Genomic DNA, 19,468 nt, shown 5'->3' on the forward strand with positions numbered 1-19,468 from the left:
TATGACAAGGCATGGCATAATTGCAAGAACGAAGGCTTTGGACAAGGGGGACAGTGTGCGTGAAGCATTGGAGCACTGCATTAAGAAAGCATTGTGTTGCCTAGATTTACCAGCCCAGCACCCACCATAGTGGGTTCAATTTCTCGAGGAAGGTGTGAAGAGAATGGTGGTTTAGTTTCTCTGTTCCAAGACCTTGGCGAAGTAGGAACCAAACTTTGATCATCTAGGGCTTCAAAACGAGAAGATCGCAACGAACTAGTTAGGGTCTTCATGTCAGGAACAGGAACACAAGCAGATGTGGAAGACCCATCCCGCGAATGATGAGAAAGCAGTGACCTAAAAGGAGTGGACTCAGTTTCTAGTGTTTTCGGGAAGTAGGTAACCAAATCTATCTGAAATTCAGATAGAGGAACGCTGGAGATTAGGAATGACTAGGAATTGAATGGCTTGTCGAAGGTCCGACTTCAGGAAGAGTTCCTATGCAAACCACTTTTTGAAATCTAAAATCTCCAGTGAAAAAAAATTCAAATTTCCATTTAACACGATGTATGGCTTGTCATGTACTGAACCCTCTCTCTCAAATGCAAATCAGAACACGAAACCAAACGTCCGGAGTAAATTCAAAGATGTGAGCCAAAAACAGGGACATGGATCGGGATATTAGATGTAGAGTAGTAAACGAAACAAAATACAGGATATCCATAACAAAATAAACAAGGAAACTAGACATTAAATAGGATCCTGGTTTCTTTCTGAAGTCGATAGATTCGCAGACCAGTGGTGTGATTGAGATTACGTTCAGATTTATGATTAGATGAAACTAAAAGAATATGAGAGAAGAGAAGACCAATATCACTTTCATATCCTAACAAAAAAAACAATGGTAAAAGAACACTAACCAGAGAGGATACAGAACAAAGTGATAATATCAATAAGTAAGGAGTTCTCAACAAACATACCGAGGAACGCTCTCTTCTGGCAAGGAGATCCCACTGGTTCGTCGTCTGAGATTTCTTCAACCGCCCTCTCCTTCTTCTCCACCGACAGCTTCTCACTAGAAAGTCTTCTCTGAAAATCCCATTTCTTTTCTCTCTCTCTCTCTCTTTTTCCCCTTTCTATGTGCCGAAAGTCCTTCCTTCTACCTATCTGTTAGAGCTTTTTTATAGCAAATAACAGTCCTTCTATGTGAGGAGTCTTCCTCTCTCCAGATTTTATCTTATGCACCGGAAAAACTCCCTTTTTTTGAATTTCAAACAATACCAATCCAAGCATATCACCTACAATCCATGCATATCATTTAAAGAGTTTTACCGTTTTAAAAAAAAACTTCTCCAATGGTAGACTTCTTCCATAAAAAATTTCAAATTATTAAATTAAATAAATAAATGAATAATAAAATAGATAATAAATAATAAAATAAATAAATAACTAAATAAATAAATCGGAGAATATAAAATGATAATAATAGATAAATGAATAAATAACAAGATAATAAATAAATAAGTAAGAATACTAAATAAATAAATAACTAAAAAATGATTGATAATAATGAAAATAAATTAAAACAAATGAATAAATAAAACCATAATAAATGATCAAATAAAAGTGGTTAGTAATAATAAAAAATAAAGATAAATAAATAAGTAAATGAGATAAATGGGTCATACAACCATACAAGTCATACTAAAAACAAAGACTAATGGGCCAAGGTGAGACTAAGTGGGCCAAGGTGGACCTAATGGGCCTAAGTGCCTAAATGGGCTAGGATGCCTAAATGGGCCTAAGTGGGCCTAGGGTGCCTAAATGAGCTACCCTAAAAGCTATCCTAAAAATGAACGAAAAGCCTAAGTCTAAAATAGGGCTGCCAAGGGTCACAATAATGGGTCAGATAATCCCTCGACCAAAATCTCCGAGGTGACTCAGAAAAAGGTAAGTGGTATGAGTAGCCATGGGCCACCAAGGAACTATTTTGAAGTACTGAAAACGAACTCAAAGACATGTGCTAAAGGGACAAAATTGAGGGTCTACAAATATGCCCCTCTTCGGTATAGATCACGAGTGTAGAGAATGTGAGTAGAAACACGAGTAATGAGCGAAATGAAGTGAACTATATCGAAGAATTAAAGAAAGACCAGAGATTTTGTCCTAGCACATGAAAAGATAAGGTCAAAAGGTGGGGTCGCAATGAGATGGAAAGAGGTGAAAAGGGTGACTCAAAGTCATGAATGAGATGAGTGAATATAGGTCATGGACAAGATGAACGACTCTGGGTCTAAAATAGGATGAACGACTCTAGGTCGAGAGCCCTAGGCTCTAAATGGAAAAGAAATGACTCTGGGTCGTAAATGGAAAACAACTCTGGGTCGAGGGCTCCAGGCTCTAAATAGGAAAGAATGACTCTGGGTCAAAATGGAAAGTAACTCTGGGTCGAGAGCTCCAAGCTCTAAAATAGGAAAGAATGACTCTGGGTCAAAATGGAAAGTGACTCTGGGTCGAGAGCCTTAGGCTCTAAATGGAAAGGAAATGACTCTGGGTCGAAATGGAAAGTGACTCTGGGTCGAGAGCTCCAAGCTCTAAAATAGGGAAGAATGACTCTGGGTCGAAATGGAAAGTGACTCTGGGTCGAGAGCTCCGGGCTCTAAATAGAAAGGAATGACTCTGGGTTCAAATGGAAAATGACTCTGGGTCGAGAGCTCTGGGCTCTAAATAGATAGAATGACTCTGGGTCAAAATGGAAAATGACTCTGGGTCGAGAGCTCTGGGCTCTAAATAGATAAGAATGACTCTAGGTCGAGAGCTCTGGGCTCTAAATAGATAGCCGATCAGGATACTTTCCGACTCAAGGTGTCGGGTCGAGGCCACTCACAAGTAGCTAGAATGACGAAAACGCAACATCTCAGGGATGTGAGTGATGCAAATGACTTCGGGTCATGAGCTCAGGGCTCGGGGTGCTATGAATGACTCTGGGTCAAGATGAAAAATGACTCTGGGTCGATGAATAGCTCAGGGCTATGAGCTCCGGGCTCTATGACTGATCGGCTAGAAGGAGAATGCGATACGCAAACTCCAGGTCAAACCACTCATGGGCGACCAAATGATGAAAGCTCAGCTAAGAGCTGCAAAGACTCTGGGTCTATAGGAAATGATAGCTCAGGGCTAGCGGGCTCAGGGCCTAAAGGAAAAAAGATAGCTCCGGGCTATAAGACTCAGGGTCTAGAAGGAATGGATAGCTCACGACTACGAGGCTTAGGGCCTAAAAAAAAGGATAGCTCAGGGCTAGCGGGCTCAGGGCCTAAGGGAAAAAGAATGCTCAGGGCCTAGAAGGGAATAATAGAGAAGACCAACTCGAAAGTGGACATGAAATGAATTGGCTCAAAGCCATATACTCAAAATGTCAAGGGTCGGACTACTGAAACCAAGAAGGGAAATATGCCCCAGTATCCAGGGTGCTCACACTACTGAAACAACCAGTAAACCAATCATCTGCTAGAAGCAATGGGTCAAGAACCAATACATCATGACAAACCTCTGAAAAGTCAAAACTGAAAGAGGCCTCTGTGTTTGAAAAAAAACTGCTCTGTCAACGAACCTCAAAAGGTAAATCTCAAAGCGTGTATATCGTGGCTCATCTAAAAGCAAATCTCAAAGTGCATAAAATGCTGCTCATCTGGATAATCCGATCTGCAAGGTAACAATGACGAAAACAAATCTGTCTCATGAACATCTGGCTAAAGGATCCACCCACGCTCCTCGGGTGAAACCTGATGCGATCCATCTCTATCTCAACAAATCCATGTAGGGAGGCCCTGATACAGTCGATCGTCGGAAGCTCTGGGCTAGTACTCAATCTAAAACCAAGCTGGTTACTGTCTCAATCTCAAGGATACTCAGAAAGTAGGGAAATACGCCCCAATATGAGACCTGATGTCAAAGTCATAAGCTAAACAATCGACACCAATCATCCATCCTCATATCACTGCTCGAATAAATCTCGCAATGGAGAGGGGAATATGCCCCAGTATGGACATCGGATGTCGAAGTCGTGAGGCAAACAAACTAACAATGATCATCCATCCTCGTATCGTATACAATAACAGATAAGAATCTCGGAGGAGGGGGGAATATGCCCCAGTGTGAATATATGATGTACAACCAAAGGATGAATCCAACATCATCAATCAACTATCCTCAGCTCAACAATAATCCGTTAAGAGGTCAGAATGATGTATCGACCAATGCCTCAAGGGAGACACTCTAGGTCTAATCTCAAATGAATAGCCAAAATGATGAGGAATGTGGTAATCTCAAAAGTAGAAACATGTCTCTGATGAATCCCTGACTGAATCTGATAGGAATCTGGTAACCTCAAAATGGGGAAATATGCCCCAGTATGCCTGGTCTATACACTGCACTGAAAACTGCATCCAAACTCAGTAATAATCCACTAGTCTATCTCAGAAGTACTCCGGGAATGGAACCACTAGGGGCTCAACGATGCTCCAGTAGAACTGATATAGTCTCAACATACCTCACTAGGGATCTCTGATCGGTGAAAATACCCAGACTCAAAGAAAGTGCTCCACTAGGGGCTCATCTCAACCAAATGAAAAGGGGAATATGCCCTAGTATGGATATCTAATGCACAACCAAAGGATGAATCCAATATCCTCAACGAACTGTCTCCAAAACCAAAAATCCATCAAACACCAATATGCCAAGCAAGAGAGAAACCAAATGCTTCCAAAAGTATCTTCCATAAAAGAGAACATAGTAACGACCAAACTTCAACCAATCTACCAAAAACCTGTCCAAGTGAAGACTGTCAAAGATAACGTCTGATGTCGTGGCCTCAGGGTGGTCTTAAGACACGGGACGTAACGTAGGCCAAGGTGATAGGGTGAAAGAAATGAAGGGAAACTAGGCTCAAATACCCAATGATCAAACCCGTACCCTCGTGTACAAGATGTAATGCATAGAAAAATCTCATGAGTCATGGACTTAGAAGTAACCAAAGGGAATGCCGATAACGAAATGAGAGAAAGGATGAATGGTCAAACCATCAATGAAATATGTGAATGATGTGAAGAAGGTATCAAATCAGTAATGGGTATCGATATGTAGGGAATGAATAAAAGGTGGAACAAAGATCTGGAATGCGGTAATGGGATACAAAAGAAAGCAATGAGAAAGTGGAATGAGTGATGATCAACCCATGTTAGCACAATAAAGGAAAGTCATATCACCAATGATGGAATGGTGGGTAAGACAATGATCCGGAGACCCTAGTAAAAGGTCACTCATCTCTCATACTTAATACATATCAATCATGATCCAAGAAGCATAGGATCTCATAGAACTCTCACATGAACCCTCGACACTCCAAATGCGTAACAAGAGTGGCTCAAGGAGTGAAAACTCATATAAACATCTCACAAGAACCCACAATGTCAAATATACCCAGTAAACAAACCTCAAAAGGTGATATAAGTACCCAATGGAGCAAGATACCATACACAAACATGTCATTGCGCTTTTTCTTTCTTTTTTTTTTTTTTTTTTTTTTTTTTTGTTTTGTTTTGTTTTTTTTTTTTTTTTTTTTTTTTTTTTTTTTTTTTTTTGCGCATGCTCTGATCATCAATAAATCAAACTCCAATGGAAAAATATAAGGAATGAACAAACTCTCTCTGACCACTGATGAATACATGAACCCCAACCCATGAGACAACCTCTCAAACTAAGATCTCCGAATCAATGTCAAATGATGGAATGAATAAAGTGATATGACTGCCTTCTTTGCACTAAGACGTGAAGAATCATCAACCCAAGGAAGAGAATAATAAGATGAAGCAAATAATGATAGGGAAAAGAAAGAGAATGAATATATGATGATAATAAAATAGAACAAATAGGGTGATAAGAGGATGGTAACAAAATGAGAAGATAGATTTATAAGTCTAAAGCTCATGAGACTTTCCTAGCAAAGCATGCATATACATCAAAGGGCCCCAACCCGGGTGTAGAAATGGTAATCAAAGCTATAAGAAAGAAATAAGGCTATAATATACCACGTGAGGCTCAATGGGCTAGCAATGGTTTAATATTTCAATAAAGGTGATAAGGTGTAAGGCTAACCGAAATGATGGCCACCCATCCTACAACCACGGTCTCAAACATAATACTTCTTCAGCTGATCCACGTTGGTAGGCTCTGAAAATTGGTTTCCATCTAAGTCTGTCAACCATGCAGCCCCTTCTGGAGTTAACTCTCGGATAACATAAGGCCCACTCCAACTAGGTCTAAACTTTCCTCTAGGGTCTCCAATCAAACCTCTGAGAATCCTCAAAACTAAGTCCCCTTTTTGCAATGGTCTAGGCTTAACCCGTTTCTTGAAGGCACGAGCCATCTTTCTCTGATAGGCCTGAACATGATCTGCTGCTCTCAATCTCCTCTCATCTAAAAGGTTAAGTTGATCAAATCGAGCCTGAGCCCACTCTGTCTCAGAAATCTGCTGCTCAAGGGCTACTCTCAATGAGCCTATCTCTGTCTCGACTGGCAAAACAGCCTCCATACCATACACTAGGGAGTAAGGCGTAGCTCCTGTAGAGGTGCGAAAAGAGGTGCGGTACGCCCACAATGCAAAAGGAAGCTTCTCTGACCAATCTCGAGAAGTCTCAACCATCTTCCTCAAAATCTTCTTAATATTCTTGTTTGCAGCCTCTACTGCCCCATTGGTCTGTGGCCTATATGCTGAAGATCTATGATGTCGAATGCCATACTCCTGCAACAAAGTGTCTACCTCAGCTCGGAAGTGCGCCCCTCTGTCGGAAATCAACTCATGAGGAACCCCATAGCGGCAAATGATGTGTGATCTGATGAAACTAGCAACCCTAGCAGATGTCAACCTCGCATATGATGCAGCCTCCACCCACTTGGTGAAATAATCTATGGCAACCAGGATGAACTCGTGACCACTGGAAGATTTTGGTGAAACCTTCCCAATAATATCAATACCCCATACTGAGAATGGCCATGGCGAGGTCAAAGCGTGTAACTCTGATGGCGGTGCATGAATGAGATCACCATGAATCTGACACTCTGGGCATTTCTGGACAAACTGACAACAATCTGTCTCCATAGTCAACCAGAAATAGCCCGTCCTCATAATCTTACGGGCTAGCATGTGTCCTCCCATATGGGGACCACAAACTCCGGAATGGACCTCTCTCATCACTCGATCTGCAGAGGCTCGATCTAAACACAACAGAAGCATACCATCAGCTGATCGTCTGTACAAGGTATCTCCGCAAATCACAAATCTAGTAGCCAAATGCCTCAGTGCTCTCCGATCCTTGGTAGTGGCTACCTCAGGGTATGTGCCAGATCTAAGGAACTGATAAATGTCATGATACCAAGGTAGGTCATCCTGGTCCTCTATCTCTCCAATCAAACAACAATAGGCGGGTGCAGACCTGGACTCAATCAGTAATGGACGTATGACTACATCAATCGGAATGTCCACGGAGGAAGCTAAAGTAGCTAAGGCGTCAGCAAATCGGTTCTGCGCTCTAGGCAGATGAACATATCTCAAGTCGTCAAATCTTGCAACCAACAACTCTAAATAAGCATGATATGGCCTAAGCTTCACGTCCCTAGTCTTCCAATCCCCCTGAATCTGCCTGAGTACCAGATTGGAGTCACCAAACACCTCCATCTGTCTAATGTCAAGCTCCAATGCAGTCTCTAAACCAAGGATACAAGCCTCATACTCAACTATGTTATTCGTGGCAGGATGTCGATCAGAGAATGCCAAACGAACGGACCTCGGAATGTGATCGCCCTGAGGGGATACCAATAGAACACCAATCCCATACCCTGACTGATTGGCTGCACCATCGAAGTACATGCACCATCCCGATAAGCTGGTCATAGCAACAAACTCCTCATCTGGAAAATCATCATCAACTGGTCTGTCCTCAGATGTCGGTAGTGAGGCTAAGTGATCGGCAACAATACTTCCCTTAATAGACTTCTGAGAAACATACTGAATATCGAACTCTGTCAAAAGTACGAGCCATCTCATCAATCTACCAGTCAATGCAGGTCTATCAAACAAGTATCTCAATGGGTCTAGACGGGATATCAAATGCACTGAATACTCTGTCATGTAATGCCTCAATCTCCTGGTAGCCCAAACTAGTGCTAAGCAAAGGCGCTCAATCATAACATATCTCATCTCATACTCCAACATCCTCTTACTTAGGTAGTAAATAGCTCGCTCCTTTCCTAAGTCATCAATCTGAGCTAACATACATCCCAAGGCCATGTCTGAAACTGACAAATATAGAAGAAGTGGACGTCTTGGCGTAGGAGGCACTAAAACAGGAGGAGAAAGCAAATACTCCTTGATCTTCTCAAATGCAAACTGACAGTCATCATTCCAAACTGTTGGATGGTTCTTCCTCAAAAGACGAAAGATAGGCTCACATATGTCTGTCAATCTGGCTATGAACCGACTAATGTACTGTAATCTGCCCAGAAAACCTCTAATCTCTTTCTCAGTCTTTGGTGCAGGCATGTCAAGTATGGCTTTGATTTTATCTGGGTCGACCTCTATGCCCCGCTCACTGACCATATGCCCCAATAATTTCCCAGAAGTCACTCCAAAGGTGCACTTCTTGGGATTCAACCTCAATCTAAACTTCCGGATCCTCTCAAAGAATCTCTCTAAAGCATCTAAGTGATCTGCTCTACCTCGGGATTTCACGATCATATCATCCACGTAAACCTCGACATCCCTATGCATCATGTCATGAAACAAAGTGGTAGCGGCTCTCTGATAAGTGGCTCCTGCGTTCTTCAACCCAAATGGCATAACTCTGTAACAGTAGGTACCCCACTCGGTAATAAAGGCTGTCTTCTCCATATCCTCTGGAGCCATCAAAATCTGATTATACCCTGAAAACCCATCCATGAAAGACAACATCGAATGGCCTGCGGTGCCATCAACCAACAAATCAATGTGTGGAAGGGGAAAGTCATCTTTAGGGCTGGCTTTATTGAGATCTCTGAAGTCAACACAAACCCTAACTTTGCCATCCTTTTTAGGAACAGGGACGACATTAGCCAACCACTCTGGATACTCAACTACTGATATGAACCCAACACTGAGTTGTTTCTGAATCTCCTCTTTTACCTGTAGACTCCAACGTGGATGCAACCGTCTCAATTTCTGCTTAACTGGTCTAGCATGTGGTAGGGTAGGTAAATGGTGCTGGACTATAGAGGGATCAAGACCTGGCATGTCCTCATAAGACCATGCAAAGACATCCAAATATGACCTGAGTAAATGGATGAGTCTATCTCTCTCATCTGTAGATAGGGATGAACCAATCTTCAGCTCTCTAGGCTGATCCTCTGTGCCAAAATCAACAATCTCAATGTCCCCTGCAGCAGGTGAAACTCTCTCATCTATGGGACCAGAGTCATGATCCAAAGAGTCCCTATCCGAACCGGGCTGTGCAATCTCATCATCTATATCAAATATCTGTGTAATGGGTGAGTGGGGTGCAGATGTAGAGATACTATCACAAGAGACAGGCGAATACTCAAAAATGCTCAAATCCATAAATGAAGCAACAGAAACATCGTCAGAGCGGGAGACAAATCCCGATAAAACATCAAAAGAAAGAGGTGGGTCCACAAGGTCGGACGCTCCCTCAACTGGGCTAACAATGCCCTCAAACAAACTACTATCATCCTCTGGAAGCTCTGGAACAGGAAGAGTCTGAGTCTCCTCAAAAACCTCAATGGTAGATACCCCAAACATATCAAATGCTGAAACAGGCTGAAGCTGAACAATGCCGACAATCTGGCTCACGGTCATCATGTCCATCTCATCACGGTACTCATCATGGGGAACAACTCCATCAATCGCCTCAGTAGGATCAACAATCACCCCATCACTCGTGATCTCCTCTGGAAAGCATAGAGACAACATGCTAGCTCGATCTGGAGACGTGGGATTAATCGCCACAGGGAAAGAAGTGTCGGGAGCCCCATCACTCAACTGTAGCTGGTGAAATAGATGCTGAAGCTCAGTCTCTCTATCTGTATGAACCACACTATCAATCTCCTCTAGACAAGGTCGAGTCTCTGATCCTCTGACAAAGTAGTCAGCCAAACTCATCCTATAGGGTCGAATAGGATAATCAAATGGTGTGTGGGATGAGCGGGCTCTCACCCTCTCCTTGCGCAGCCGCGCCATGTGACGGTAATCGGCCTCAGTAGGGATGAATCCAAGTCCAAATGTCATATCATGGTCAATGGCAGCTATGAACTCGCTCGGTCCCTGCTGACGTCGTCCTAACCCCATGCCAGGTAGAAAGGTCATACCCCTCATCATATCAAGGACCACTGTGCTACTGTGCTGATCAAACGACATAGCCACAAAGTCTCTATGAAAATCCTCAATCTCGAGAGTCTGTATCTCATCAAAAGTAAATCCAGTCAAAAATAGGTCATCCTCACTGTGACTAATCTGAAGTACTGGCTCGGAATAGGCTAACATATCCCTGGTAGACTGTACTGTGATAACCTGCCCATCATGAATGAACTTCACCTTCTGATGAAGGGAAGAAGGAATAGCTCCAGCTACATGAATCCATGGTCGGCCCAGTAGCAGGTTAAAGGATGTAGGAATCCTCAAAACCTGGAACAAAGTGGAAAATGTGGCTGGACCAATCTGCAAATCAATCATCAAGGTACCCATAACCTCTCTCTTGGTGCTATCATACGCCCTGACTGTCTGAGTAGAAGGACCAAAATCTGAATGCGCGAAACCAAGGGCTATAGCAGTGGCTAAAGGGCAAACATTCAGGGCTGAGCCGTTGTCCAGTAGGACAGACGGGACTCTACGGCCTGAACATCCAACTGTGATGTATAGAGGGCGCACGTGGTCTAAACCATCGGGTGGCAAGTCATCATCTGAAAATACAATGCAAGTGGCCCTGCCAGCCGTCATCATATGAATCAATCCCTCTGGAGTGGTGGTAGTCTCTACTCTGATCTGACTCAAGGCTCGAATCAAAGCATCTCTATGAGTACTGGATGATGCTAATAAACTCCAGATGGAAATACGAGCCTGAGTGCTCTGTAGCTGTCTCAAAACCTCATCATCCTCTCTCCTAACCTCCTCATGAGAGGTTGTACCCTCAAATGGTCTGACTGGTGGTGGTGGTGGCTGAGCTATCCTCCCACTACGAGTCACAATCTGTATCTCTCTCCCCTCTGAATCATCATCCTCTGGCCATAAGGTGAAAGGGACAAAAGTATCCTGACATCCGATAACTAAGGGTGTAGGATGAGTCAACTGGAATGGTGCCTCGTCCGGGATCAAACTGAATGGTGCAGGAGTCTGAGGGACCAATGAAACCCCATCAATCTCATAGCTGTCATGTAGAACAATCGGCTCAGGTAATCCATCATCCCAACTCAACATGTGTATACTGTCATCCTCTATAAGGTCCATGTGATGAATATCTCCTGAAGATGGATGCACTGCGTGTGTAGAATGAGCAGGAAGAGGGTTAGTGGTCACACTTGGCTGCCCCAAGTTGACCAAACCCTGATCTATCAAATCCTGAATAGCATGTCTCAAAGCAGTGCAATGGTCCGTGTCATGCCCTGGCCCCTGATGGTAGGAACAATGTAAGTCCATCCTAAAGCGAGGTGGTATGGGCTGGGGTAAAGGCCTGGATGCTAATGGAGCCAATAATCCACCTTCTGCGAGCTTCTGAAAAGCTCGACTCAAAGGCATACCCAACTGAGCAAACTGACGTGGTGGCCTCTGCACATAAGTAGTAGTCTGTGGAGCTCGGGGTCGAGTATATGGGGCAGGAGGCCTCTCTGCGACGTGTGCAGCAAAAACAGGCTGTGAGTCCGGATGCAAATAGGTAGGAGTCATAGGTCTGGAGAGAACAGGTGGCCTATACTGCACATGGGGTGAAGGTGGATAGTAGTACCCAGGAGTCTGCCCAACTGTCTGATAGCGTCTAGAAGGTCTCATCCCTGCTGAACTGATAGCACCAACATCTCCTGATCTCTGTCCTCCTAAAGGCCTCTTCCCCTTAGGATCAATAGAGGAAGACTCGGACCACAATCCTCTAGCAATACCCTCCTCTATACCATACAAAGCCTGTACCAAAGATCCAAAATCCGTATGAGGAAATCCCATCAAGTGTCTAGCAAATCTAGGCTGCAAGCTCCTCATGATCATGCTAATCTGATCTCTCTCTGAAGGACGGTCTATAATCTGTGAAATCTTCTCCCTCCAGCGGGAGATAAACGAAGTGACTGACTCCTCCGGCCTCTGTCTCAAAGCCTCCAACTCTCTCCTCGAAACATCAATGACAGTGTTAAATGCAAACTGTCTCAAAAACTCCTGGGCTAAGTCATCCCAAGTCCTACGGCGTGATACCTCCAATGAAGCGAACCAACGCTGTGCAGCACCACTCAATGACATAGGGAAGAGCATAACCATCTGGGCATCATCTAGTCCATGGGCCCTCATAACAGTACTATAGAGTCTCAAATGGATGCGAGGGCATCCTATGCCTGTGTATCTCTCAATCTCAGGCATCCTGAACTTAGCCGGTAGACTGGCCACTGGTGCTCCATCAAAATCCTCCCAAGTAATAGCTCCCTCTGAAGTCCTCATCTGTTTCAACTTCTGCTCAAGTTTATCCATACGAGCATGTGGGTCCTCTGAGATCGGAGTAGGCACTATGGCAGGAGGTGGTGCAACCTCAGTCTGACTATGCAGAGTAAAAGGTATAGTCTGTGGTGCTGGCTGACTGTGCGGAGGTGGTGGTGGTACTGTGGCATCAAAATGGGTATCCTCCTGAACTGGGACCTGTTGGGCCTGCTGCCCATCTATCCTCTGGCCAAGGCTAGCTATAGCCTCCTGGATCGAAGCCATGGCCGCAGCAAACTGGTCAACGGTAACTATCTGAGAATCCATATCACCCTGATCTAATCTCTGGTCTAACTGGTCTGATACTCTGGTCAATCTGCCTCCAACTCTAATCCACAAAGGTGAATCCAGACTGGTCACGATAAACTCTCCTACAAATATGGAAACACTGGATAAGGTGCGGTACGAAAGCGACTCTGTATGAATCAGCTGATAAGTGTGCAAGAAAATAGCCCAAATGTACTCAATCTGATACCCTCCTCTGATTACACCAAAAGGAGACTAAGGAAGCGATAACCGAATCCAATTGTGACCAAGGCAGCTCTGAAGGTCCACAGATGCACCCACGTGTAGGAATGAAATCTTAATTGGGTCTAGGTTAACCTACAAGGTTAAGGCGGCTCTATAGGATAAAATGGGTGGGTTAAAGGATCCCTAGCAGAAGCGATCGTACCCTCCGGCGGTACGCAACCCTCTGCACGCCTCCAAAGAGACGGGGTGCTTCCATGCAAGGTGGTCATCACCTCCACACATGCACTTCCTCGCGTTCCCAGGGGGTTTCTTAATGGTGAAGGCTCTCCCATCTCTCAACACTCAAGGATAATCTAAAGTGCACAATGAAAGATGTGGGTGCATCCGAAAAACCTAAGATCTAAAGTGAGATAGTGAACGAAGACAAGCAATCATACGAACATGCAAGAGAAAAGGTTGTCATGCAACAAGCAGTCATGTGAAGCAGATAAATATCAAACAATCAAAGTCCTATCTAGCATATGTGAGAGTGAATCATGCTAAAGTGAGCAAAACAATCAAGTGATCATCCAAGGCAAACACAACAAACAGTCATGCTAAGCAGATAAATATCAAACAAACAAAGTCCTATCTAACATATGTGAGAGTGAATCATGCTAAAGTGAGCAAACAATTAAGTGATCATCCAAGGCAATCGAACATGTTAAGATAGCAAACCAAACAAGCAAGCAAATCGAATCACCTTGCCTAAAAAAAGAGGTACCCACTAATCGACCAATTAAACGCCACATTTTCCTAACTAGTGTTCAAGCTTGATCCTCAAAATCCCCAGTGGAGTCGCCAATTTGTGGACCCGCATTTTTCACGTGCGCCCCCACTCGATCGGCGAGACTCGCTTTTTATTTGTGAAAAAAATTGATTTTTGAAAAAAAGTTGGAGTCGCCACCTATTTTATTTTTATTTTGAAGGGAAAATAAAACAAGAAAGAAAAACCCTAAAAAGTGACTCCATAGTTTTGGAAAAAGCATGTCTTTGAGAAACCCGAGTCTAAGTCCGGGGATCAGGTTACTTATTGGGAAGGTACCTCTAGGAGGTAGCACCCCTCTAAGCCCTAAAAAGGTCTCTACTGACTAAGTTAAGGGAAGCGTGGCAATTAAATGGTTGATCATGGATACCTAAGTAGACTAGGTGATTTCAAATATTGCATGCCTAATAAGAAAACAAACCATAAGAGGGAATCGAAGTGCGTACCTGAACGACTTTTCAAGCGCTATCACAAGACATCAAAGTTAGTATAGAGATATAGCACGCAACATGCATTTCATCCAAGCAAGTCAAACATACATCTAAGCACCCAAGGATTAAATCAAAGCATGGATATAGCTCATGATAGCATGCATTTTCATAGAATTTTGGAATTAGAGGATAGAGAACGTACCTGGATAGCAAGTATATTTTATAAGATTCCTCGAGAAATGCTAAATTGGTTAGGGCAAGCATAAATTATATGAAATATCCATTATATCTAATATACAGTTTCAAAGCCAAAATTGAGCTAAGACAAATTAAATGACTCCAAAAATAATAACAATTTCAAGTAAGGTATAAAACCATCAGCATGCGGTTAGAAAATGAAGCATCATAAAACAATTTCTAAAAAAATGGTTTAGAGTGGAATTTGATTACAAAAAATTTCAGGAAACAACTCCTACACACCTAGATTAACATACCGAAATCCAAACACTCATTCAAAAGACAGATTATTGCAAAGGCACCAAAAGATTCTACAAAGTCCAGATTAGATAAGGAAAAGTGACGTGCATAAATGAATTTTTAAAAAATAATAAATGATCCTATAAAATCATAAAAAAAATCACACACATATTTCAAAATGTCTATATCACATAAAAAATATATTCGGGGTCGAATGGTACTCAAAAATATTTTTAAAAGTATAAATCTAATCAGATGTACAAACTCCAGCATGCGCAGTAGGCACAACTTTGAAAAATCATATATCCCTCAAAAAGGCATATTTTCTAATATTTTATGTGTCTAAAATCAATTTCAAGAAGCTTATAATTGAGAAAAAATGTTGAATCAATTTTAAAAAGTCCTCTAGTATTTTATTTTTTCCAAAAGATCTTGGGTGTCCAGAACTATGTGAAAACGGAGTCCCCCTAAAGACTCATTTATATCTTCTATCTCAGAATGACTTTCTAACTCAAACAAGACCTCAAATTCAAGTTCAAGAAGTGAGGAAAGTCATAAAATTTCTGGAAATTTTTTACAGATATCCTAAAGTTGTCAAAATGAATTTTGAAATTAAAGGGTCAGTGGTCGAGTGAAAACTGGCAGCAAGGATCAAAAAAGAATATGTGCATATTTTCAAGTTCTAAATGGCACTCAAAAAATATGTGTATGTTCTGTACCACTGATTCTTTCAGGTCTCTGATTGCGTGTGGCCCCCTTTGCATCAGGTATAAGTCGGGTAACTATGAGAATTTTAGGAATGACATCAAGTCCTTGCTTTTGTATCTTAAGAAGCATCTCATTTTCCAAGGCACGCACTTGATCCAGCATATAAGCAATCTGTCCACCTGTGTCAGGCAAACCTAGCAGTGCTAGAGGTCTGCCCCATACTCCAACCTATTAAGCTTCAAATCTAGCATATCGTGAACAAGCGGCCAATAACTAAAGTCGTGCTGGGTTCCAACTGACAGCCCAAAGTCTGATCAAATACACACAAAATTGGGCGCTGAAATGAATTCGCAAAATTCCCACCTTCAAAAAAAAATAGTTCACACGTGGCCAACATTATGAACGTCGTCCCAGTCAAGGAGTATATATGCTCGGAATTCGCATGGCCATGCAGAGAAGTATTGGTTCAAATATTTCTTCCTTGTGACACAACATATTGGTTGTCACATCAGATCTGATGGTAGGACCATGCTTATATCCAAGAACCTCAATGTTTCCTTCATCAAGCGCGTGTCCGACACCACTCTCCAACTTGGCTTGGATCTATCTGCATACCCATTCTTTCACCTGTTGCTAATAAGGACACTTGTCTATCTTATAGATAATTGAGACAAACAACCGACACAGGATTGATTCTTTCATCCAGGACCTCAGATGGGCAGTTTCGATCTGAACCTAAATACCCTCAACAAAACCCACAAATACCACCATATCACCTGTAATATCAAGAGTAGCAACCGCCCTCCAAGGACTTCCCCAGTGACATTGATCAGCCAAATGAGGATGGCTCGGGTGCTAATCATTGCAAACGATAAGACGTTCTTGCAACCCGACCCGCAAACCATGAACAAAGGCTATAAGATATAGCAAAAGGATGGCAAGGGGAAGGGAAACACGTAGATGGGCAATCATTCAAAGCCATGTATCATACATGCACTTTCAACAGGCTTGAACATGGGAGAAAGAAGAAGGAACTTCTGGATATTACGATGGAACTAACAAAGTCGGATCATTCTTTAATATAAACAGAAACCAATGGAAGAAACACAAACTATGACAAGGCATGGCATAATTGCAAGAACGAAGGCTTTGGACAAGGGGGACAGTGTGCGTGAAGCATTGGAGCACTGCATTAAGAAAGCATTGTGTTGCCTAGATTTACCAGCCCAGCACCCACCATAGTGGGTTCAATTTCTCGAGGAAGGTGTGAAGAGAATGGTGGTTTAGTTTCTCTGTTCCAAGACCTTGGCGAAGTAGGAACCAAACTTTGATCATCTAGGGCTTCAAAACGAGAAGATCGCAACGAACTAGTTAGGGTCTTCATGTCAGGAACAGGAACACAAGCAGATGTGGAAGACCCATCCCGCGAATGATGAGAAAGCAGTGACCTAAAAGGAGTGGACTCAGTTTCTAGTGTTTTCGGGAAGTAGGTAACCAAATCTATCTGAAATTCAGATAGAGGAACGCTGGAGATTAGGAATGACTAGGAATTGAATGGCTTGTCGAAGGTCCGACTTCAGGAAGAGTTCCTATGCAAACCACTTTTTGAAATCTAAAATCTCCAGTGAAAAAAAATTCAAATTTCCATTTAACACGATGTATGGCTTGTCATGTACTGAACCCTCTCTCTCAAATGCAAATCAGAACACGAAACCAAACGTCCGGAGTAAATTCAAAGATGTGAGCCAAAAACAGGGACATGGATCGGGATATTAGATGTAGAGTAGTAAACGAAACAAAATACAGGATATCCATAACAAAATAAACAAGGAAACTAGACATTAAATAGGATCCTGGTTTCTTTCTGAAGTCGATAGATTCGCAGACCAGTGGTGTGATTGAGATTACGTTCAGATTTATGATTAGATGAAACTAAAAGAATATGAGAGAAGAGAAGACCAATATCACTTTCATATCCTAACAAAAAAAACAATGGTAAAAGAACACTAACCAGAGAGGATACAGAACAAAGTGATAATATCAATAAGTAAGGAGTTCTCAACAAACATACCGAGGAACGCTCTCTTCTGGCAAGGAGATCCCACTGGTTCGTCGTCTGAGATTTCTTCAACCGCCCTCTCCTTCTTCTCCACCGACAGCTTCTCACTAGAAAGTCTTCTCTGAAAATCCCATTTCTTTTCTCTCTCTCTCTCTCTTTTTCCCCTTTCTATGTGCCGAAAGTCCTTCCTTCTACCTATCTGTTAGAGCTTTTTTATAGCAAATAACAGTCCTTCTATGTGAGGAGTCTTCCTCTCTCCAGATTTTATCTTATGCACCGGAAAAACTCCCTTTTTTTGAATTTCAAACAATACCAATCCAAGCATATCACCTACAATCCATGCATATCATTTAAAGAGTTTTACCGTTTTAAAAAAAAACTTCTCCAATGGTAGACTTCTTCCATAAAAAATTTCAAATTATTAAATTAAATAAATAAATGAATAATAAAATAGATAATAAATAATAAAATAAATAAATAACTAAATAAATAAATCGGAGAATATAAAATGATAATAATAGATAAATGAATAAATAACAAGATAATAAATAAATAAGTAAGAATACTAAATAAATAAATAACTAAAAAATGATTGATAATAATGAAAATAAATTAAAACAAATGAATAAATAAAACCATAATAAATGATCAAATAAAAGTGGTTAGTAATAATAAAAAATAAAGATAAATAAATAAGTAAATGAGATAAATGGGTCATACAACCATACAAGTCATACTAAAAACAAAGACTAATGGGCCAAGGTGAGACTAAGTGGGCCAAGGTGGACCTAATGGGCCTAAGTGCCTAAATGGGCTAGGATGCCTAAATGGGCCTAAGTGGGCCTAGGGTGCCTAAATGAGCTACCCTAAAAGCTATCCTAAAAATGAACGAAAAGCCTAAGTCTAAAATAGGGCTGCCAAGGGTCACAATAATGGGTCAGATAATCCCTCGACCAAAATCTCCGAGGTGACTCAGAAAAAGGTAAGTGGTATGAGTAGCCATGGGCCACCAAGGAACTATTTTGAAGTACTGAAAACGAACTCAAAGACATGTGCTAAAGGGACAAAATTGAGGGTCTACAATACCATCAGTGTGAATTCCGAAAAATGGTAGAATCCGGGCCAGAGACGGGACCAGGTAGAATCCGTGCGAGTATCAACAAACTGACCCGGCGAGTCCCGGAAAAGGTTATCATCAGTGTGAATAACGGTAGACTCCGGGCAAGTACCGTGGTCAGGTAGAATTCGTGCGAGTACCGAGAAACTTACCGGACGAGTCTCGAAAAAGTTTACCGTAAGTGTGAATAACGAAAAATGTAGAATCCGGGCCAGAACCTGGATCAGGTAGAATTCGTGCGAGTACCGAAAAACTGTCTCGACGAGTCCCGGAAAAGCTTACCATCAGTGTGAATGCCGAAAATTAGTAGAATCCGGGCCAGAACCTGGATCAGGTAGAATTCGTGCGAGTACCGAGAAACATACCCGATGAGTCCCGAAAAAGGTTACCGTAAGTGTGAATGCCGAAAAATGTAGAATCCGGGCTAGTACCGGGATCAGTTAGAATCCGTGCGAGTATCGAAAAACTGACCCGGCGAGTCCCCGAAAAGCATACCATTAGTGTGAATACCGAAAAATGGTAGAATCCGGGCTAGAACCTGGATCAGGTAGAATCCGTGCGAGTACCGAAAAACTGTCTCGACGAGTCCCGGAAAAGCTTAGCATCAGTGTGAATTCTGAAAAATGGTAGAATCCGGGCCAGAACCGGG

The 19,468-nt window shown here is 42.3% G+C and overlaps 1 protein-coding gene across 2 annotated transcripts; it reads right to left on the reverse strand.

The window, feature by feature from the left end:
* Positions 1–5,531: 5,531 nt before the first annotated feature.
* Positions 5,532–18,143, reverse strand: LOC132254649 (uncharacterized). 2 transcript variants are annotated; one of them, XM_059740820.1, is made up of 2 exons: positions 17,715–18,143; positions 5,532–13,122 (listed from the first exon to the last, which is right to left on the reverse strand). In XM_059740820.1, exon 2 carries the CDS (start codon positions 13,016–13,018, stop codon positions 6,167–6,169), a length of 6,852 nt encoding a protein of 2,283 aa, XP_059596803.1. In that variant the 5' UTR covers positions 13,019–13,122; positions 17,715–18,143; the 3' UTR covers positions 5,532–6,166. The 2 variants fall into 2 exon arrangements, with proteins under 2 accessions (XP_059596803.1, XP_059596804.1); XM_059740821.1 differs by having other exon boundaries at positions 5,532–15,887; positions 16,007–18,143.
* Positions 18,144–19,468: the final 1,325 nt, after the last annotated feature.

This window comes from Vitis vinifera, chromosome 11, assembly GCF_030704535.1.
Source record: "Vitis vinifera cultivar Pinot Noir 40024 chromosome 11, ASM3070453v1".
In the NCBI taxonomy this organism is placed as follows: domain Eukaryota; kingdom Viridiplantae; phylum Streptophyta; class Magnoliopsida; order Vitales; family Vitaceae; genus Vitis; species Vitis vinifera.